The sequence below is a fragment of the Pezoporus occidentalis genome, unplaced genomic scaffold, assembly GCF_034315485.1.
Source record: "Pezoporus occidentalis ecotype Australia unplaced genomic scaffold, CSIRO_AGI_Poc_V1 ctg114, whole genome shotgun sequence".
In the NCBI taxonomy this organism is placed as follows: Eukaryota; Metazoa; Chordata; class Aves; order Psittaciformes; family Psittacidae; genus Pezoporus; species Pezoporus occidentalis.
This window is the reverse complement of record NW_026912929.1, coordinates 1,080,254-1,099,617: the sequence shown is the minus strand read 5'-3', so window position 1 is coordinate 1,099,617 and position 19,364 is coordinate 1,080,254. Positions and strand designations below refer to the sequence as shown.

General features: G+C 42.4%; 1 protein-coding gene and 1 long non-coding RNA gene across 2 annotated transcripts; one reads left to right on the top strand and one right to left on the bottom strand.

Moving 5' to 3' along the window:
• Positions 1 to 2,160: 2,160 nt before the first annotated feature.
• Positions 2,161 to 16,996, bottom strand: RUVBL1 (RuvB like AAA ATPase 1). The gene is made up of 11 exons (XM_062636648.1): positions 16,817 to 16,996; positions 16,102 to 16,188; positions 15,364 to 15,496; positions 11,723 to 11,874; positions 10,786 to 10,875; positions 9,796 to 9,945; positions 8,963 to 9,026; positions 7,587 to 7,785; positions 5,730 to 5,832; positions 3,013 to 3,104; positions 2,161 to 2,736 (listed from the first exon to the last, which is right to left on the bottom strand). Exons 1-11 carry the CDS (start codon positions 16,955 to 16,957, stop codon positions 2,577 to 2,579), a joined length of 1,371 nt encoding a protein of 456 aa, XP_062492632.1. The 5' UTR covers positions 16,958 to 16,996; the 3' UTR covers positions 2,161 to 2,576.
• On the top strand, positions 11,174 to 12,922 carry LOC134173012 (uncharacterized). Its single transcript, XR_009968099.1, has 3 exons — positions 11,174 to 11,607; positions 12,564 to 12,695; positions 12,784 to 12,922. It is a non-coding gene; the product is annotated as an uncharacterized LOC134173012 (long non-coding RNA).
• Positions 16,997 to 19,364: the final 2,368 nt, after the last annotated feature.

Here is a 19,364-nt window from a genome sequence, read left to right as displayed (position 1 = left end):
GGTCCCGAGCTGGGCCACTTTACCATCTATCTCCCATTTTTATCATAAAGGTTAATTGTTTTAGATACTTTTAGCCACATGAACACTAAAGATGCAGCAGTTTCTAACCTCAGCATGTATAAAGGTGGGGAATCAACTTTCACACCATGGCATCCGCATAGCAGGCACGTACACTGGATTTATCGGTGTCCACTGCCTCGGAGCAGGATCTGAGCCTGGCACCGCTCCGCATCAAAAGGAAATCTCAGCTTATAATATTCAACTGGTTACCAACACCCCCCCAGCCAGCCCAGGTTTAATATTAGAACTATTTTTCACATTGAAACCGAAATAGCACAAAATATGGGCTTGCTGTAATTGTTGTTAGATTGTGTGTCACGCTGATAAGATGTAACAAATATTTTCCTACACAGGAGGGCCTGTTTCCCTGCAAGTAATGGATGGAGAAACTTCTCATAGTGGGTAGGCAATTGGTCGTAAAAACTTCCCTAGGAAGATTAATGCACAAAGTGCAACCTTTGTGGAAAACAGGCAGAAAAGAATTAAAACACTAGTTTGTTCTTTCGCATTGAATGTTAATCCTCAACCTTCTTTGGTAGGAATATTCCTTGTGGCTTCCCCCTTCAAGGGGTAGCTTTGTGTTGGGTAGTATTCCCAGCTTTTATAAAGCTCCTGCAGCAGCAGTTGGTGGATGTGGTGCAATGAGTCTTTTATCAGCAATATGAAAGACTATTTTCATGGGCAGAGCTCTGACACCCATAAGTCTGCTGGATGTCACTTAATAGCCCGGATAAACATTGGCTCGCCGTTTAGTGTGAAAGGATTTCCCTTTGTACCACAGCTTTATGTCTTCCATGGACACTTCCTGGCTGTTGGAGAGGTGGCACCCTCGGGACAGAGCTCTCCAGACTGGGTGCACGGTCACAGACGTGGCAGGGGCTTGTGTGCTGCTGTAGGAACGTTGCTGTGTGGAATGAAGTGAGGCCCCTCTCGTCGTGCTGATTTGCACTCGGTGAAGTCCTGAGTGCTGCTGCTTTTCCCCCCATGCGTATTTTGTGATCCTGTTTTCTACCTAAAGCACATTCTGTATGTGCAGTCCACCTCAGGTGATGGGAACCATCAGTCACAGAGTCACTCTGAAACCAGGGGCGGGTGGAACTGCTCGTTTTCAGTGTCTGGTGCACTGTTCACCTCTTCCCAGGTCTTTGGTGGTTGCTCAGCTTGAGTTGTCCAGAGCATCACTTGTGGTACTACTCGTGAGCACAGGTCTTTCTACCCAGGTTCACAGACCTTGTATTATAAAGAACATTCTGCAAGCAAAGAACTGCTTGGTTTGCCAAAGGCAAAATAAATCTCTGCCTTTTCCTGGCAGTGGCAGCGGGAGCAGTGGTTTCAGTATGCTGGCATTCTGGAGGCACAGCCCTTCATAGCCCTGGCAGGGCTTTTGCTGCTGTGTGAAGAGCCAAATTTATCAGTAAAAAACCAAAGCCATCAAACATTGAGTGGGGCTTTGAACAGCTCTGGCCTTCAATGTTATTTAGGGCTTATTCAAACTTCTGAATTGGTATTTCAGAAAACTCAAAGAAAAATGGTACTGGAATTCTGAAATAACTACATTCATCATTGCCAAGAAGGTCATTCAAACCCCAACAGACAAAAAAAGGTTCCATTTTGACCATGCAGCAGCTCAATTCACTGGGTCTCTCCATCACGCCACAGCACTAAAACGGATCGTGCCATCCTGCCACGGTACAAACAGGTTTTAGAAGCACTGTGAGTGAGTTTGATGGAGAATTGCTATCTTTTGCTTTTGGAGTCAATAAATCTGTGCTTTACAAAACATGGAAGCATACTGTGAGCAGGAGACTAAGGTTAAGTCACCCACACCCATGCAGAGCCGGATTCCATTAGTCTGCAAATTTTCCCTGATCCTGGGTGGTGAAGAAAGTGGGGACAGAACACAGGGAAAAAGGGAAAGCATTTCTTACTTAATCTGCTTTAAAAGCCAATGAAAAGTTAACTGAACTGGAACTTTAAAAGGTCCCATGCTTATTCCCTTTCTTGGCTGTAAATCTATTTTTGTGTGGCAGATCCATTGTATTCCTATTTAGCTCTGCTAATTCCAATGTATTTCTTGAGCAGTCAGTGCCAGGCAGACACTATTGTTGAAATCTTTTATTATAAATCACTTCAGACAAACTTTGACTCAAAAAAAAAGTTCTCATCTGCAAAAGGAAACTATTTTATAATAACATTCATAAAGAAAATAGACTGTTCTTAAGCATCAGCTTCGGTTAGAGCTCTTCTGCAATGAAATCTAAAGACAAAACCGATGGGTCCAGAGCTATTCATTTCATATATACTTGTAAAAGGGAGACTAAGGTCAGGGATCAGGGAGCATTGGATTGTTGATACTGAAATAGGAACACTCGATAGTTAGTTCTGGCCTGAGAGTCCAACACTTAAATACTTTCCAGCCCCCAAAGAAACAAACCATTAGCATTTCTTATGGGATAACCAAGCCAGCCCTGGGTAAGGGTTAAAGCCACTTCAAAGCATCTAAGGGGATCAGCTCTTCATTTCATGTACTTCTCCTGTTGATCAGCCAAGATTTTTGCAGAGGATTTGGCATCATAGAACAGTTCATTAATTTCTTCAATATGCTCTTTCTCAATGCTGTCTTTCCCATTAATCTTGGCCAGCAGGTTAGCTGGGGTCAGGAGCTGCACAGCGTACCTGTGATCAGAGATGGAGGAATCGGCACAAACCAGCACTTCCCAGGGAACTGAGGGTATGTAGGGGTGGGAGATATGTCGGGAAACACACAGCTCTACCAGCAGCAAGAACAGGCTGCAAGACCCTCCAGCAGAGGAAAGAGTAGGAATACCACTCCTTTTCATGTCAGCACTGTTCTTAATACACCACATTTCTTTATTGGAGAGGTTTGTCTCCCTGCCAGGAGCGAGCTCTCCTGCAGTGTCTTTAGACCCAGCCATACTGTGCTCAACTCACCTTAAAGTTGTCTTGGTACCGATTTCCCCTAAGTGGTTGAGGGATTCTTCACTAATATTGATTCCTTCTGTCTGAGCACGAAGTTTTATGATCTATTGGGATGAAGGAGTAAGTGAGGTTAACAGTGGAAACAACCAGCATGGTAAACCACTTAGCTCAGGATCTGGAAACTCTGCTAGATTAGAGATAAGCACACCATAAATCAAGATGGTGTGGAGAGTTGTGCCAGGGTAACTTACCACTAAACTAGACTTTGTAGAATTCTAAAGCTTTGAACAGGCAAATATAATGTTGAAGCACTGACTATCACAAAAAGCAGGTGAAGTAACAGTTGTGGACTATTAACCATTCATAATCCTGCATGGATTGCAAAGTGGATTGACTAACAGGAGCAGAATATGAGAACTTACTTACACAAGAAAGCAGAAGTGTGCAAGTGTAAGTGACAGCTTGAGTCTTATGGACACCAGCTCCTGCATTCTGCAGTGCATCACTGCTGCTGTACAGCAGAGCCCTCCAAAAGCCGTACAGAAAGCTACACCCCTTCCTTGGCAGCTCAGGACATGCTTCTTATTCAATTGACAAGAAGATACTAAAATAAATCAAAAAGTTACTTTATAAGATTCACCTATTTCTGCAAGAAGAAAAAAAAAAAACACTAAGAAGAATCTAATCTTTCCAGAACAGGCTCAGGCTTGTACCAGTTTGAAGATCTTTACAAAGTTGGAGAGCAAGATATCACCAATAAGCTCGAGCATATAAAGCTGTAACAAAAGTGGCACAAGTCTCTCGGCAGTTGGTATTACCAGCTGAGTGATAAGGGGCAGACTGGATAATGATGTTGTGTTGTAGTGCTGAGATAACTCTGGAGCTGCAAGCCTCATATAATACAGGTATTTTTCACTTTGGCAGCTTTGTAAACAAGATATCAAGAAGCTCTCGTTTAAATTAAAGCCATAAAAAGGCACTCGGGGAGTCAGGGCAGGGAACAGTGGGAAGCAGAGGAGCTTGAAATGGCAGGAAGTTGGGCTAAGATATTAATACTGAATATTGGCAATGCTGCTGCACTGTGCAATTTCAGACTGAGGGGGTTTTCTCTCTTTTAGATCACCTGAACATAACCTTTCCTTCATTCAAGTACTACTTTACGTAGTATTTAGTATCTTTGCCTGTTAGAAACGAGGTATCTCAAATACCACATCTTACTCCGTCTCACACACAAGCATCAGCAGTGAAAACTTTCCTAACACAAAAGGGAAATGGGAGCAAAAATAGAGAAATAGAACTATGGATGTCTTATTTTTACACCCCTCCCAGCTGTATCTAGTTAGAAATGAATGTGAAGTGTAAGAGCTCCTCCTCTCAAGTGGAGAAATCATGCAAAGCCTTAATTTAGGGAAGATGAGATATCTGACTATGGGAACATGACTGATGGGATATAATGTCTGGACTCTTATTTTTAGCTTTAGGAAATGCTACTGGAAACAATTCCCTCACCCTGAGGAGGGTGGAAATCATGGCTCTTATGAGCTCTTCTGAAAATCCACAGTTCAGAAACCAGCTCTTTACCAGTATTCCTATCTGCTTGATACTACGGCATACTAGGCAAAAAGTAACTCTGAATACATGCTCCTCCTACCCTGACTCCACAAAATGCACACCCAGACAACATCCCCACACTGAGTGAAAGTCAGGCTGTAAAATCTGTTTTGTATACAGACAAAACATGATCATATTATTAAATCCCTGGGCTGCTTCTCCTGTAATCTATACCATAATGCTTTCAAGTGGCCTTTTAGGTACAAAAAACCTCATCCTGAGAATGGCTCCTAAGAGCGCTGTGTGAAAAGCTCCTCAAACCAAGTGAAATGAAGCTTTGCCTCTACATTTATGTTCGATAAATGCCTCGGCTTCACCTTGGCACTTATCCAGCAGCAGGAGACTATTATCTGGTGACAATGCTCTCCTCCATTGACGCTATCTCTTAAATAATACAAAGAATTGACATGATAAACCCTAACGTCTTCTGCATTGTGTCACTTCACAGCATTGAGACGCTAATGAGGGGGGATCTTTGACACAATGAATCATAATGGCACTAAGCAGTAGAATCGATACACAAACACATGGGGATGGCCCCACAGGAAAAGTTTCAGTTCAGAAGCCTCTCTTCACCACTTACTGTGCTCAAGTTTCCAAACTGGACCAGGGGCATGAAAATCCTCCCAGTTTCAGGTGACAGCCCGAGTAGGTTAAAGCTACAGTGCAAGGCAATAAAGGCAGTGCAGGAAGTTGCATTCCTCAATACCTCCCATCTCTTCTATAGAATAGCCTGAGGTCTAGGACCAAAGGTCTCAAGATGTGACACTTCATCTCATGCCGACTGAAAAAGCACTACTTGCTGGAACCTGCAGACTCTATGGAAAGCACATGTGTGCAGGAGATGAGGGCAGCTAACAACCCATGCTGTTCCATGCAAGTGAGATGTCACTTTCAGCTCTAGAAAAACTCACAAGTGGGTGGAAATCAGACAGCTTACTGCAACTGGGTACTAAAGCAGCCTGCATTTAGGAAATGGTAAGCCTTTTGGCACAAACCTTGGGGAGCATGGAGAGTCAAACAACTCTAGTAATGAAAAATGCAAACCCACAGCACTCATCTCTTTAGACTAGAACCTTGGGGTCTCTTCATCAGTTCTCTTACAATGCTGTGCATACCTGCTTCATTTCTTGGGGTGTATACAGCATCGTTCGGATAATCATTACTCTGTCCAGCAGGTCCAGTGGTATTCCATGAGGAGACACTACATCCTCTGTGCCTCTAAAGGAGAAACCAAACAGAAAGAGATCAGATATTACTCTTGAGTTCAGTCCATGGATTTCACTAAAATCAGTACTAAGTGACTACACATCTACTAGCTCACAATTCTTGTGTTGTGTTCCTGCAGAGACACTCCCAGGCAGAGACAGGAAACATTCTAGTCTGAAGTTCATACCAGACAGCTTGAGGGAAACAAATACTTTTCCTAGAGCTCTTAAATGTGCCTCTCAAAAATAGTTAGAGGTGGTGCTCTCCTGCATTGTATCTTACAAAAGTCTTATCTAATGTTCCAAGGTATCTTCCAGTCCCTCCAGTGAGTATTGCTGCGGTTTACATCCTCTGCCTGCAACCCAGCAAATGGAGGTCTGTGCAGGAAGAACAGAGGTGTACGCAGACCCCCAACCATTTTATCTGCTTGATGTACAACACCCAGTAGCAAAGGCTGCAGACACATCTAGTCTAGGTTTTCCAAGCCCACCAGGACTTGCTCTGAAGTCAAGAGTGAAAGACAGCCAGATTTCATGAAATCTGTAGAGACTGCAGGTGAAAACAGTAAAGTGCTGGTAGAGAGCTATGTTTCAGTATTTAGGCACTGCAGCTTTGGCCACGGTCCCCCTCATGAAATGAATCAAAATGCCCTGCAACTATCTGCTGTACTCTTGAGTAGATGGCATTCTCTCTTCTGAAATGATTCCTTTTCTTTGAGGTTACAGAATCAACTATACAATTAATTTTTAACCTGATCCTTTTAAGAGCCATGAGCATCGCCAACTTCCTTTCTTATATCACTGTTTTTTTCAGAACAAGATCTGCAGTGAATCCATACTGACAGATCTCTATTTACTCTACTTTTCCAAGACAGCCTATTTATGCTTTTGCCAAGGGAGATCTGCAATGTCCACCTTAAACATTTTTGAAGGGCTTATCACCTTCCCTTCTAAGCAATGCAAACAGAGAAAGATTAATACCAGATGAGTCACTAAGAGGGTAAGGAATAGCTGGTTACACAGCTGAATTAAATCAGTTTCAAGGGAAGCAATCATTGACAGCTTGCTTAGACATAATTATATCTAGACCACAAATTAGCAGAACTTCACAGAAAAATCTGAAAGAAGAGAGCACTTTTACTGAACATGCAAGGAATGCATTGTGTGGGTGCTAAATATTGAAGTGGAGGCACGAACTGGATTGGAGATGAAAAACAAGTTAGTTGGCGAGACCAAAGAATCACAGAAAACCAGACCAACATAGCAGGAAAGAATGAGGAGCAGGGAGAGGCTAAACTGTGACTCACTTTAATAGTGAGAACAGGAAGCTAAGTCTGATGCGATGAGGACAGCAAACAGCAAAATAAACCAGGAGCAGCAGGAGATTATGATATTAGAGGTTTGTAGCTCTGGTGCTTTTGATGTCCCTGATGTGAAGCAACAGATGTGTTGAGGTATCCAGTGAGAAAGGTAATTGTTACAGATCACCCAGAAAGACAATTCAGAGGCTGTTAGAGAGATGTGTCAGTGGAAATAAAAGGAGGAATTCTATTCTGCTTTAACTCAGTCAGCCTGACATTAAATGCTTGTCCCATCAGGAAGCCCACAAGCAGTTCTTGAGCATTGATGCAGCTTGCAAACCATGCAGGGGATTAGCACAGGTGTCAGTGTCAAGAGATAAAAGCCTTCAAAGATTCTAACTCTATCAGTACTGGAAATTCCAGGGTTTATGGACAAATGCAAACCGGAAAATTCAAGACATCATACCTGATAACACAGTTTCCTCGATTGGAAGCAAAGATGACAATGGGGGAAATGGAAGATTCCAGTGCTCGGTGAAGGTATGTGAAACATTCAATATCCAGCATGTGCACCTCATCTACAAAGAGTACACCTGGGACTAGCTCTGCGATGCCTTGATCAATGTATTTATTTACCACCTTATTTATCTCTCCTCGAAGTTTGTCTGGAACAAAAAGAAACAGTTGTTCTGCTTGTTAACTATAGCTCTGTCAGAAAGGCTTAAAGCAAGTAAAATTCATGGTTTGGTATCTTACCACCATGGGGAAAACCTCTGTGACACTAGAATTCTGTGGCATTCAGTCCTGTTTTGGGACACAACTGTGCAACAAAATATTCCTACACTGAACTAGGGTGTTTCCCCTCACATGGCTTGTGAAAAACTACCATTTTTTGTGAGATTGGGGAGTTCAGTGGGGGGAAATCAGCCAAACCTCAGTTTAAAACATGAAACTTTTTTTTTGAAGTTTCCAAGCATGGCTGAAAAGAATGTCATTGAAAGAGTAAAATATTGCTACTGTTTAAGTTGTGTTTAACAAAAAAAGAGTGCTATATAAATGTCTGTGAGCATACAGAACTCAAACCTATGTGAGATGTTATGCTGATTAAATATGACATCAGAATAAGCAAAGTGACCTCTGGAACAGACAAAGTACTTCAAAAGATCACCGTTCATGTTTGGTACTGAAACAGACTTTGATCTAAATTTAAGACAGTCACTTAGTGAAACATCATTTCTTTCAAAGCAAGAAGGAGAATAGATCTTCCTGCAGATACTGCTTTTCTCCAATGAGCTGTAGGTAGGAAGAGCAGCAGTGCACTTAGAGCACCAAGTCACCTGACAGCTGCTGTAGAGGTGCTCAAATCAAACCACGGCTTTAGAAGTCTTTAGAAGTCTTAGTCTTTACAAGCTGTTTTTCTGCTCCACAGAGTTTCAGTGTGGTGGCTTCACGTAACAACACATCCTCACGGGGTTTTTTAGGTTGTATTTGCTGTTGCTGTTTGGTTTGGTTCTTTGTCAAAAGCATAAACCTCACACTTTGGCAGGAGTGTTCTGAGAAGGGGGATGGCATTGGTGTTCTGACCTCTTTCTCCCCAGGAAGCTGGGTGCATAGTACAGTATATGGTTTATCACTGTATGTATGAACCAGTAACATGCTGGTCTGTTTCCAGCTATTGCAATTCTAGCAGCTGTAGTGCTGCTTTCAGAAACCTGAGATTTATGAATGAATATTACACAGCCATTCATTTGGAGATGTTGCATGAGTAACCCTATTCTTAATCCTTTTCTAACCAGCAAACATATGTTATGTTGGTCTAAAAATACCATGCAGGATTCATACCAGTAATTTCAGTTTTCTTAGGCTTCATCAGTTGTCCCATCATAGAAAGGATGTCTTGCCCTCCCTAGGAAAAGAAAGTTACAGGTCAGCTATGAGAACACATACCTTGAGAATTTTATAATCGATTAAATAAGTTGTTTCTTGCAGTTAACTTGATTCTTCATCTCAGCAGTGGCTGATAACCTGTCAACGGTTAGGACTCTTCACTGCAGCAGTATACTAAACATCATCATGTAGTGATCTCCCCACTCTTTCTTTAGCTCTCTTCATTTGGACAGCATAGAAAACCAAATGAGATACCCTCTTTTAAAAAGGTTTTCACAGAGAAGGTCAAAGGACTGAAATTGTCAGGCAGCAAAGACTTGGACTGCCTGCATGCACAGCTGGTGCTCAACCTGTCAACACAGGAACAATTATTCTCAGTTACAAGACTTCTGAATAGCATGACTTTAATCAGAGGATTTTTTTGTTAGAAAAAAGGATATCTACTTTGAAATTGAGTAGATTGAGGGGTTGTAGAATCATACTGTAGAGATGTAAGCCTTTAAACCTGTATTGCTAGTGGCTTTTTATGACACAGATGGAATTCCCTCACCACAGGGTGTATGTTAAGATACAGAAAGGAGTAATTCTCTTATTTCAGGGTTTTTTTTTGCTGCAGTCTGTTAAATCTCTAGAGGCCTTCAAGGTGTAACACCTCCTGCTCTTCCTACAGTGGAATCTTTAAGGGTGATTTAGGACAGGTCAGCTTCCTGCTCCTTGATTATTCTAGTATCCATCACAAATCTGTGTCAAGTACTTTTTCTGTGAAGACTTCATCTGTGGTGTCATACCTGAGGTCGAGCATTGGCCACATCCAAGTCATGCAGGGTGACATCCTGAATAATTTCCTTTTTCTTGTGTACGTCCCCCTTTGGCAAGGGAACATACTCTTCAGCTTCAAGGTCAAATTCCGTGGCATAGATATCACACCTGCCTTGCCTCTGAGGAAAGCAAAGAAGAGAAACCCAGGTATAGAATTAGTTTCAGTACCAAAACCTTGAGTGACACGAAATTGATAAAGGGCTTAGTTCACAATTCCAGTCCTGACCAGCTTCAGCTGGCAATTCACACATCCCACTCCCTGCTTAGCAATGGGCATACCCTATCTACTGATCAAAGCTCAAAAACTCTATTGAAAACCCCAACATTTTCAGCTGTAAGAATATTCTGCTCCTCTCTCCCCTTCTTTTAACCATATGCAATTCCTGCTAAAGGAAAAATCTAGCAGATTAACTAGAGATTGGGAGAACTGTTCAAGACTCCTTTGTAGGTGGGTGATTTATTATATGATACAAAATATTACGCTCATCCATTAAACAGCAAGTATCACTGTACACTACTTTCTACATCAGATATGAAAAGAACGCTAACTAATGCAGTATTCCCTTCTACATGAATATATCTTGGGGAGAAAATACCAGAGCGATAAAAGAAAGATTAAATGCAGTGCACATGTCAGCCTGAAAATAACTAAAGTTGCTTGGTTTGTCCCCCCTTCCCTTAAGGATGTCTTGATCTTACAGAAAAGAAAACTCATCCAGACAGCATCAGTGATAGCTTCCTCACCAGATGACCTTAATTGTGAACCAGATCACTGTGTTCTTTCGGCACAAAAGAGAATTCTCTCTCCAGATAAGGAAAACACCAGGCTCTTTTATAAACTTCCATGTAACCATTGCATGTCAGTTAAGGTTAATAAATTGAAGAGCCTTCGGACAAAGGCAGGGAAAGGCCTGCAAGAACATATATACCTGCATCAAAGTGCAGAACTTGTCTTTTACCTTGACAGCTCCGCTGTTTGCTTCAATATAAATAACGTCACCGGTTTCCACTCGCTCCTTCTGCAAGCTTTCAAATATGCTGGGGTCCAGCTGGAGACAGGCAAATAGCAGAGGTGGTCAGAACAGCTCCATGGTGTTACGGTACTCAAGGAAAAGAAACTGAGTCTAAACTCACTCTCACCAGACAAAACTAAACTCCCTGCGACAATCCCTCAGGATTTTATACAGCTGTAACACTTGGAGTAGTGGGAAAGAATGAACCTGAAAAAAGGTGCACAGAACCTTTCTTACCAAAGAAATCTGCTCTCTGAAGAAAGTCATGGTAAGTGCCAGGAACATAATGATACCAGTTCCTGTCACAAAACGTGCCCGTGTGGTGTATATTTATCCCTAGGATGCGGCACTTCTCTTGCTTTTTAGCTAAACTTTACAAGCAAATCTGGCTATAGCACTGAATTATGCTACTTCTTTGGTCTTTATTCTCTGTAGAGCTGTGTGAGGGAGAGTGGATATGGAATACCTTAAATGCTTTTGTTTCTCTCAGTACATGTTTATTCAGTTTTGCTCTGCACTTGTTTTCAGAATGAGCAAAATGCAAGATGATACTTGACAACAAAGACACCTTTCAGCTCTCTCCTACTGTAACTGACAGGGAAATTGAACAATATTGACAGAGACTTGTACAAGAAAACAAAGGGAAAGTGGGGCTGAGCTGGCAACATACCAGCTCCATTTCCTGTTCCCTATCAAACATTCACTAGAGCACATCTCCCCATGTGGAAAGAAGGAATGTGACAGAAAGACCAATTTATGCTGAAGCAGGTAAGATTTCCCAAAACCACTCTCAAAGATTCAGTTGAGAATAAGGAAAACAAAACCAGACAAGACCTTTCCTGTACATTTGCTATCATGATTTCTGAGACCCTGCCATACATACCTTCAACTGTTTGGTTCCCTTTGCAGTTTTCAGTCCTATGATTACATGGCTGATGGTTTTGCCATACCCCCCCATAGGATTTTCAGTCTCACACGGAGTCAATTCTGTGACTTCTCCTTCATAAACTTCCTTTGTCTCTTTAATCCTCAACCCTGCAAGAATTGATTAGAATAGTTTCAGTACACAAATCAATGGCTGTACATCCTGATCTCTGAACTAAGAGAAAAGCCCTGCAAAGTAAAAAGACAGGAGAAAAAAGTAACTTCATAAAAACTTTACATTTTGGCAACTGAGTTAAAAATAACTGATTAACAGGTATTGTGTTAAAATCTGGTAAAATTAAGAAAAGGTTAATGCAGCATTTAAAATGTTTTTCAAGTCAAGAGCAAAAGGTGAGCTGGATTCATTTTAGCAGAAACTGCTATAATCTCAATTTGAAACTACTTTAAAATAGCTGACAACGACATCCTGTTTCAGAAAGGCAAGTAAACACCACAGTGTCTGGTATCTTCTAGTCACAACTACTGCAATTAACTAAGTTACTTTAAATTGATGAATAATATAGAACTGAGGATTTGTATATGGTTAGATTGTTCCAAAGGAAACCCACCATCATCACCACCAGCACTACAATTATGCAAACATTCTAATTCCATAAAAGTTCAAAGTACCCACATCTGACGAGACTCCATAAAGCATTTTATGAGACACACGCATGCCATACCAAAAATAAACAATAGGCTGTAACAAGATACAAGGAATCCATCCCGCCCAGTCCGAGGCTACTGGGACTTGATAAAACTTCCCTTGTTCCATAACTTTTCATTTTCCTTTGAAATAGACCAGACACTTCACCAGTCATCCTGAGCTGCTGAGAGGTGAATATAAAGAACTGAGGAACACGAGTCTGTCTCCCTCTACTGGACCCAAATTAAGGCTTGGATTTGAAATGAGATCACATGGCAATTTCTTGGTAAGAAATGCCTGCTTTCTCTCATTTAGCACCACATACAAATTCCTCCAGAACCTTCATTTCAGTAATTTTTTAAAATGTTTTTCAGGTATGCCCAAACATCAGACAAAAAAATGAATGAACCCTTGCGTTGTAAACCTGACCCAGACCAGACTGCATCACACAGGCTGCATCTGTGAGGAACATGAAGCAATTTGGGAACCTGTACAGGAGAACTGGCCATTCACGGGTTTGTTTTTCCTTTCTGTTGTGTTTGTAAACTTTCAGCACAAGCTTTATTCTGCTCTGAAAAACTGGAAGCCCATTTGTGTTTGGGCATACCTAAGCATATCTTCCAGCTTCATTTCACCTGAAAAGAATCCAATTCACACACTCACAGAGTCTGTTCCACAACACAAACCAAAGCCAAGTCAGTGAGGACAACCTAGAGACTTTCTTCCAAAGCATGCCTCTTAGCTAAACTCATGTTCTTATATAGATGTGTCTACAGAAAATATTTACAGATGAACATGATCTGAACAAAGGTAATTGATGCTTTGAACTTGCTGCTGATTACCCTTTGTTTTCAAATGAAACTTCATGTACCGACTACAAACCTTACTCTCAAAGGAGTTCTTAAAGAGAGACATCTCCTACTTACAAATCAGACACAAGTTTTGAGAAGGCAGCTTTGGGCTATTTCATGTTTCGGTTAGATAGCACTATATGGAGTTAAATAGTGCTTGTTTGATTTACTGGCAGTTACAGTTTGGAGACACGGGGAACAGATATGCTCTTTAAGTGGCTACCCAGCAGTTATTTTTTACTGCAACTGAGCTCTAACATTAGCTACTGTCATCATCCCTGCCAGCTGCTAATAAGCTCTATACAGGATTCATCTCTCTCGCATGAAGTTTTTTAACTCATACAATTCCATTTTCTTATTTCCCACTCCATCCTTTTATGTTTCTTATATATTACAAGATCTCTACCATAACCCCACACAGACCTTGGCCATGAGGCTACGTCAAGTCTGTTATTAAAAGACTCTTGGAAACAATGATTCTGTAAACTCAGTCACTCCTCTTTCCTTATACAATGACAAGTCCAAACCAGTCAAACTGTTGTTTCCAAGTAAAAAATTGATGTTAACATCTGTGATAATTTTGATGAGGTGGCTAAATCCCCTGAGAGTAAAATGCACAACATGGCAACAGATTACGTGTACAAAACCTGCTACAGGAATCGTACGAAACCCACCCACAAAGCCTGAAAGAATACTTTATGTACTGACTGGCATGTGAGCTGAAGCTTCTGTTGCACACAGTCACATTGACACCACACTCTACACACAAAATCATGCTTTTACAAACACACCCTTGTAAATTACTTATCAACCAAGCAGGGAAGCTAAAACTTAGCCGAGATTTAAACACAACTGTAAAGTGTTCCAGTACAACTACTGGTGGTTACTGGTCCTTTAAAATATTTCAGAGGAATTTCTGTTTTTACACTGATAAAAATATTCAATAAAGGCTGTGTTATGAAAATGTGACATGGAATTCAACAGAAACGAATAAAAGAAGTTCCATCTTTCATTAGCACTAATATTTGTTTAGAAGCACCTCCCTACTGACATTTGGGGAATGCAGGGAACTAACAATGTAGCTGGCTGTTAAACCTCAGGGAGTTAAAATACCGCTGTCTCTAGAAATGACAACATGGATGGCATAAGTTTCATCTGCTGGATCAGGTTTCCAAATCTCTGACAGGGAACTTCATCACATCAAGGAAATTTTGCAGACTGAGTCTCTGGCTTCCCTCCCCCAGGCCCTGCCAGTTAGATGGTAACTGGAAGTACCAGACAAGACTGAGATCTGTTTTCTTATCAAAATCAACAGAATACTTTTGTTTCATTGCAGAACTGAGAGACGTCTTCACCTTACTGCCATCAAATATTTAGGTGAAGTTCAAGGAGAAACATGGTACAGAAACCAGTTAACTTTTAATATGTTCAGTACTACAATCAGCTCAGCTATCTTTAGCCAATCCTCATATACACAAGGGCCACTTCTAACTGCATTTATCAGCTGTCAGCAGCAACCACAGAAGAGATTTTAGATACTCCTTGAGCTTGTGTTGCAAATGTAACCAATTTCCATCACGCTTGTAAAAGCACTCGAGAATTGAGGAAGACATTAAAGTATTTATTTTGTTGGCATGAAACTTTCTTCGTGCTCACTGGACACTAAGTCAGGCTAACACTGCCTTTGGGAGCCCCTGATTAAGCCTGTTTGCTTGGCAGGGTGAAATCACCAAAATAAGAAAGGAGAGAGCACTTTTCTGTCTACAAACGTTTCTGCTATTATAAGAAATTAAAACCAGTTTTTCCTTCAGCTTTATTTAGAGTCATAGGTAAAACCAGGAGATGAACCCGGAGGATGAGAGGGATAACTGGGGAGGATAAAATAAACCATAATACAGTGATTAAATAATGGTTTATAAATAGAAATTCTGACTCCACTAAATAGGGAAGAGATTCACTAAATTAAGATCAGCACTGAAAAAGAGAACACACAATAATCTGAAAATCACCGTGACCACTGAGAAGCTTTTCCCTTTTAGATGACTACAAAAACCAAGGAAGTATCATGTAAGTACTTCATTCTTCTGTTTTGCTGAAACTTACCAATGGCCCGGCGGAAGTTTTCCATCAGCACTTCTGTTTTCTTGATCTCGGTGGAATAGACCTCGCTTCCAACCATAGGACAGAAGGGAACTTTGCTGCCTAGTTCCTGAGCAATAGCTAAAGCCAAAGCAGTCTTAAACCAAAAACAAACCCACAGATTAACTTTTAGGAGAATTAGCAAAGGATTCTTTCCGCACAAAGTTAACTCTCCTCAATTTACCACCTTCCATACACCAATTATCAGTTTAATATTAAGACTATTCTGCCTAACATATGTTTCTCACATGCAACAATGTTCCTCCCGCCAAGTCAAGTTAGACACATAAAAAGTGATTTTTATCAATGACTTATAAAACACCTTAAGAAACAACAGTGGGCATTTGAATTTGACATTTGATACAAATGCAAAAAACCTTAAATACCCAAACAAATGAAGAGCTATGTAGGCTTTTAATACAAAATTAACTTCTAAGACTCTTCTTCAGTGTTTGGTAACCTACAAAAGTTAGTTTGACGCTACTGATGCCTGAACACACCACTGGATACTGTCACAGTTAATGATATGGCAATAAACAACATATAAAGCAGAAAACCATGTCACTGCAGTGATGAAAGAAATGCCCCCAGGTGAAAAGAGGATGCAACCGCTCCCGTGGAACAGTTTTGACAACAAATTAAAATAAATAGGTTTAGGAATACTTCACTTCATATTAAAAAAAAACAAAAGGAAAGTAGTACCTTGCCAGTTCCAGGAGGTCCCGCCAGCAGCACGGCTCTGCCAGCCATCTTCTTGCTTTTGATTAGTTCCACTATAACCCCACAAGCCTACAAGTTCGATAAGCATTTATATTATTAACACAAGGATTGCTATAGTATCTTTCGCACCAATACTATTGAAAGTGTTTAAAAATACTTGGCTTTGTGAGCCCACTAAAGCCGATTTCAGTTCTATGCACACAAAAAGGGGAGACAAGATCAGGAAACTACTTCCTACAGTTATTTTATCTGACACGGATGTTAACAATAAACCAGAGACTACAGAACTCAACCGCAAAGCACAGGCTCCCTCGCCGCTCCTGGAGAAAAGGTTTTTCGGCTCTGAAAGGCGGATGAGCTGCAGCACCGGCCCCGAGCCAGCCAGCGGGCTGGGACGGGAGCTGCGATCCCCACTCGCACCAAATCTCTTGACTTTCGGTAAGTTCACTTGCCTCCGATACCCGAATTTCTACGCCTAAAACCCGGAGGGTGGGGGGGAGCACCCGCCCTTGCTGCTGGGTGATGCTAAGAAATAGCGGCGTAGGGACCAGCCCCGATCACCCCCATCGCTCCCCACAGCACACGGAGCAGCCCAGGCGACGGCTTTCTCTCACTAACGGGACTTTTAAGCACACTCCGCACAGACCGAACCGGCCCCCCCCCGGGGTTCCACCTCCACCCGGGGCCCCCCGCTCACCTCCCGCGCATTCTCCTGCCCCACGAGCCCGGCCCCCGCCGGCTTGGCGGTGCCGCTGTCGTCCAGCCCCAGCCCCTTGACGTGGCTGTGCGCGGCGATGCGCTGCGTCTTGGAGGTGCTCTTCACCTCCTCGATCTTCATGGCGAGTCACGCCCGTTAACACCGACCCACGATCACCACACGCGGCCCGCGCGTTACCAAGGCTCCCGGCGCGCGGCCGCCTAAGCCCGCCCCACCGCGCTCATTGGCCCGTGCGGCGACGCTCTCGATGCTCATTGGACGCGGCTCATGCCCGTCACCCGCAGGGTGTGTATCTTAATAGAGTCCGACCACCCGTTTCCGTGTGCGGCGCTGCCCGAGGGTTCGGCTGGGCGCGGGCGCTGCTAAGGAGTCGGGCCGGGAGGAAGGAGGCGGCAAGGGCCGAGCTTGGCCGGGAGGGGGAAGAAGGACACGGACCCTCATGGAAGGGAAAAGGAGCTGGTTCTCGCTCGGCGGATTTCTTGGCCCTACAGCGACATAAACACCTTCTGCCTTCGTTGGATCTGGGTTGGTGCTCAGCCAGTGCTTCTCCTTGTGCTTCCGTCTCCCTCGGTACTCGGGCTTCCTGCAGTGGGCCAGGAACTGTGAGCAATGCTTTCTGGACTCCTCTGCTGGTTTTGGCTTACGAAAATAACTCAAGATGTTACGGATTTGTTTTTCTAAGTCTTTGTTGAAAAAAGAGTAAGGGCTGTCCTCCAGGTAACAGCAGTGTTGCTCACTGACTTACAGCTTTCAGTGCAGTGGCAAAATAATCCTATTCCACGTGCCCAAAGCCTTTATGTAAGCATCAGAGTTTCTAACATCTGCTGTACCTATGACATGTGTTCATCCTGACCTGCTGAAACTGATTGTGAGTTTTCATTGTGCTGAGGTGCTGGCACAGGGTGCCCAGAGAAGCTGTGGCTGCCCCATCCCTGGCAGTGTTCAAGGGCAGGTTGGACACAGGAGCTTGGAGCAAGCTGCTCTAGTGGAAGGGGTCCGTGGCAGGGGCTGGAGCTGGAGGAGCTTTAAGGTCTGACCCAAACCAGTCTGTAAAATGGGCAGGAATGCTCCACCTTCTCATCATGTCGTTTCACGGCCTTGCAGACCTTGCCCTGGTTTCATCAAGTCTGTGATGCTACAGCTGTAGCTGTTCTGACTCCTAATGGGGGCTGAGCTGTAATTCTGCTGCACCTTTATATAATGTTTGAATACTTGAGATGGAAATCATGCGCTGTGGAATTGTAGGTGAGATCTGTGAACCTGTAGTTCCAGTGACTTCACAGTGTTTGTGGATATTGGAATCTCTCTCCCCTAAAAAGAGAAGTCCTTCTTCCCACAGATACAGTGTTTTCTGTGTTTGATTATAAAACTATGGTTGTGTCCGCACTGTTCAAGGCCAATGGATTAAAATGGGATGGTGCAGGATTGCTGTCTGTACAAAGGGATGGTGCTCACTTGGCTTTCCCAGGCACTGCCAGTGAGATTTGCAATAGCAATCATATGAGGGTACCAGCTGGGAGAGTGGCCTTTGGGAAGGATGGGGGTTATGGTTCAAGTTGCAGAAGCCCAGTGAACACAATACTTGCTGTTTGTTCCCTTTTTGTCTAAGAGCTTGTATGAGTTTTGTTATAAATGGCATTCACAAAGACTTGGCTGTTTGCTGCTTTCATTTTCTGTTAATTGCTCTGTCAGTTTGTATTTACATACACTCATTTAAACTGGGAATTACACACGTGTAGTTCAACACCTTTGTAAGGGTCTGTCCAGTTATACAGCTCTTTAGCTGGAATTTCTGAAGCTAACAAATACGAGCTTTCCTTTAAATAATTAAAGAAGTATGCACACTGTTGGACTCCTTACATCCTCTCAGGGTCATATTAGTCACAGAATACAGATGCTTAATACATCCTGAGCTGCAGAGCTTTGCCTTTGTCAGAGAGCAAATATACAACTCTGATTTCTCCAGTGCATTAAACTGCCATGAGTGCTGTGGGTGAGTCTGGGCAGAGCTCAAGTTTCTGCCAGTTCTGCAAGGATAATTAGCAACTCTCCTAAGAGCTCTTAGACAGTGACGTTGTTAACAGGAGGTCCAGGCCCTCTCTTATAAGAAGGGCTAGCAATGAGTGAAATGCATGGTAACCTGTTAATTTAGACTGAAATCTGTCCATATGCTCCTTGTTATCTTCTTTGATGTCACAGTTAGGCCTATCTTTGAGATTATGGTGTTTCAAAGAGTAATAATACTTGCTTATTTCTTTTTGGTGAAATTCAATATATAGGAATGCAGATGGCAGGGATAGAGAACTCCTGTTAATCCTCATTAACTCAGAGGAGAGAGACGAATATTCCATGTATGTAACAATCAGATGTGCTACATAAGGTTCTTTAACTTTTGGAAATACTAACTAAATTAGAGATTGTTTCCTGATAAAAGTGGGTAACAAACAGAAGTATTAAATGTTTGTCCAAAGCAGTATGATGTCTAAGAAATAGAATCGAAAACTTCTATTTGCTGGTGACTACTGGT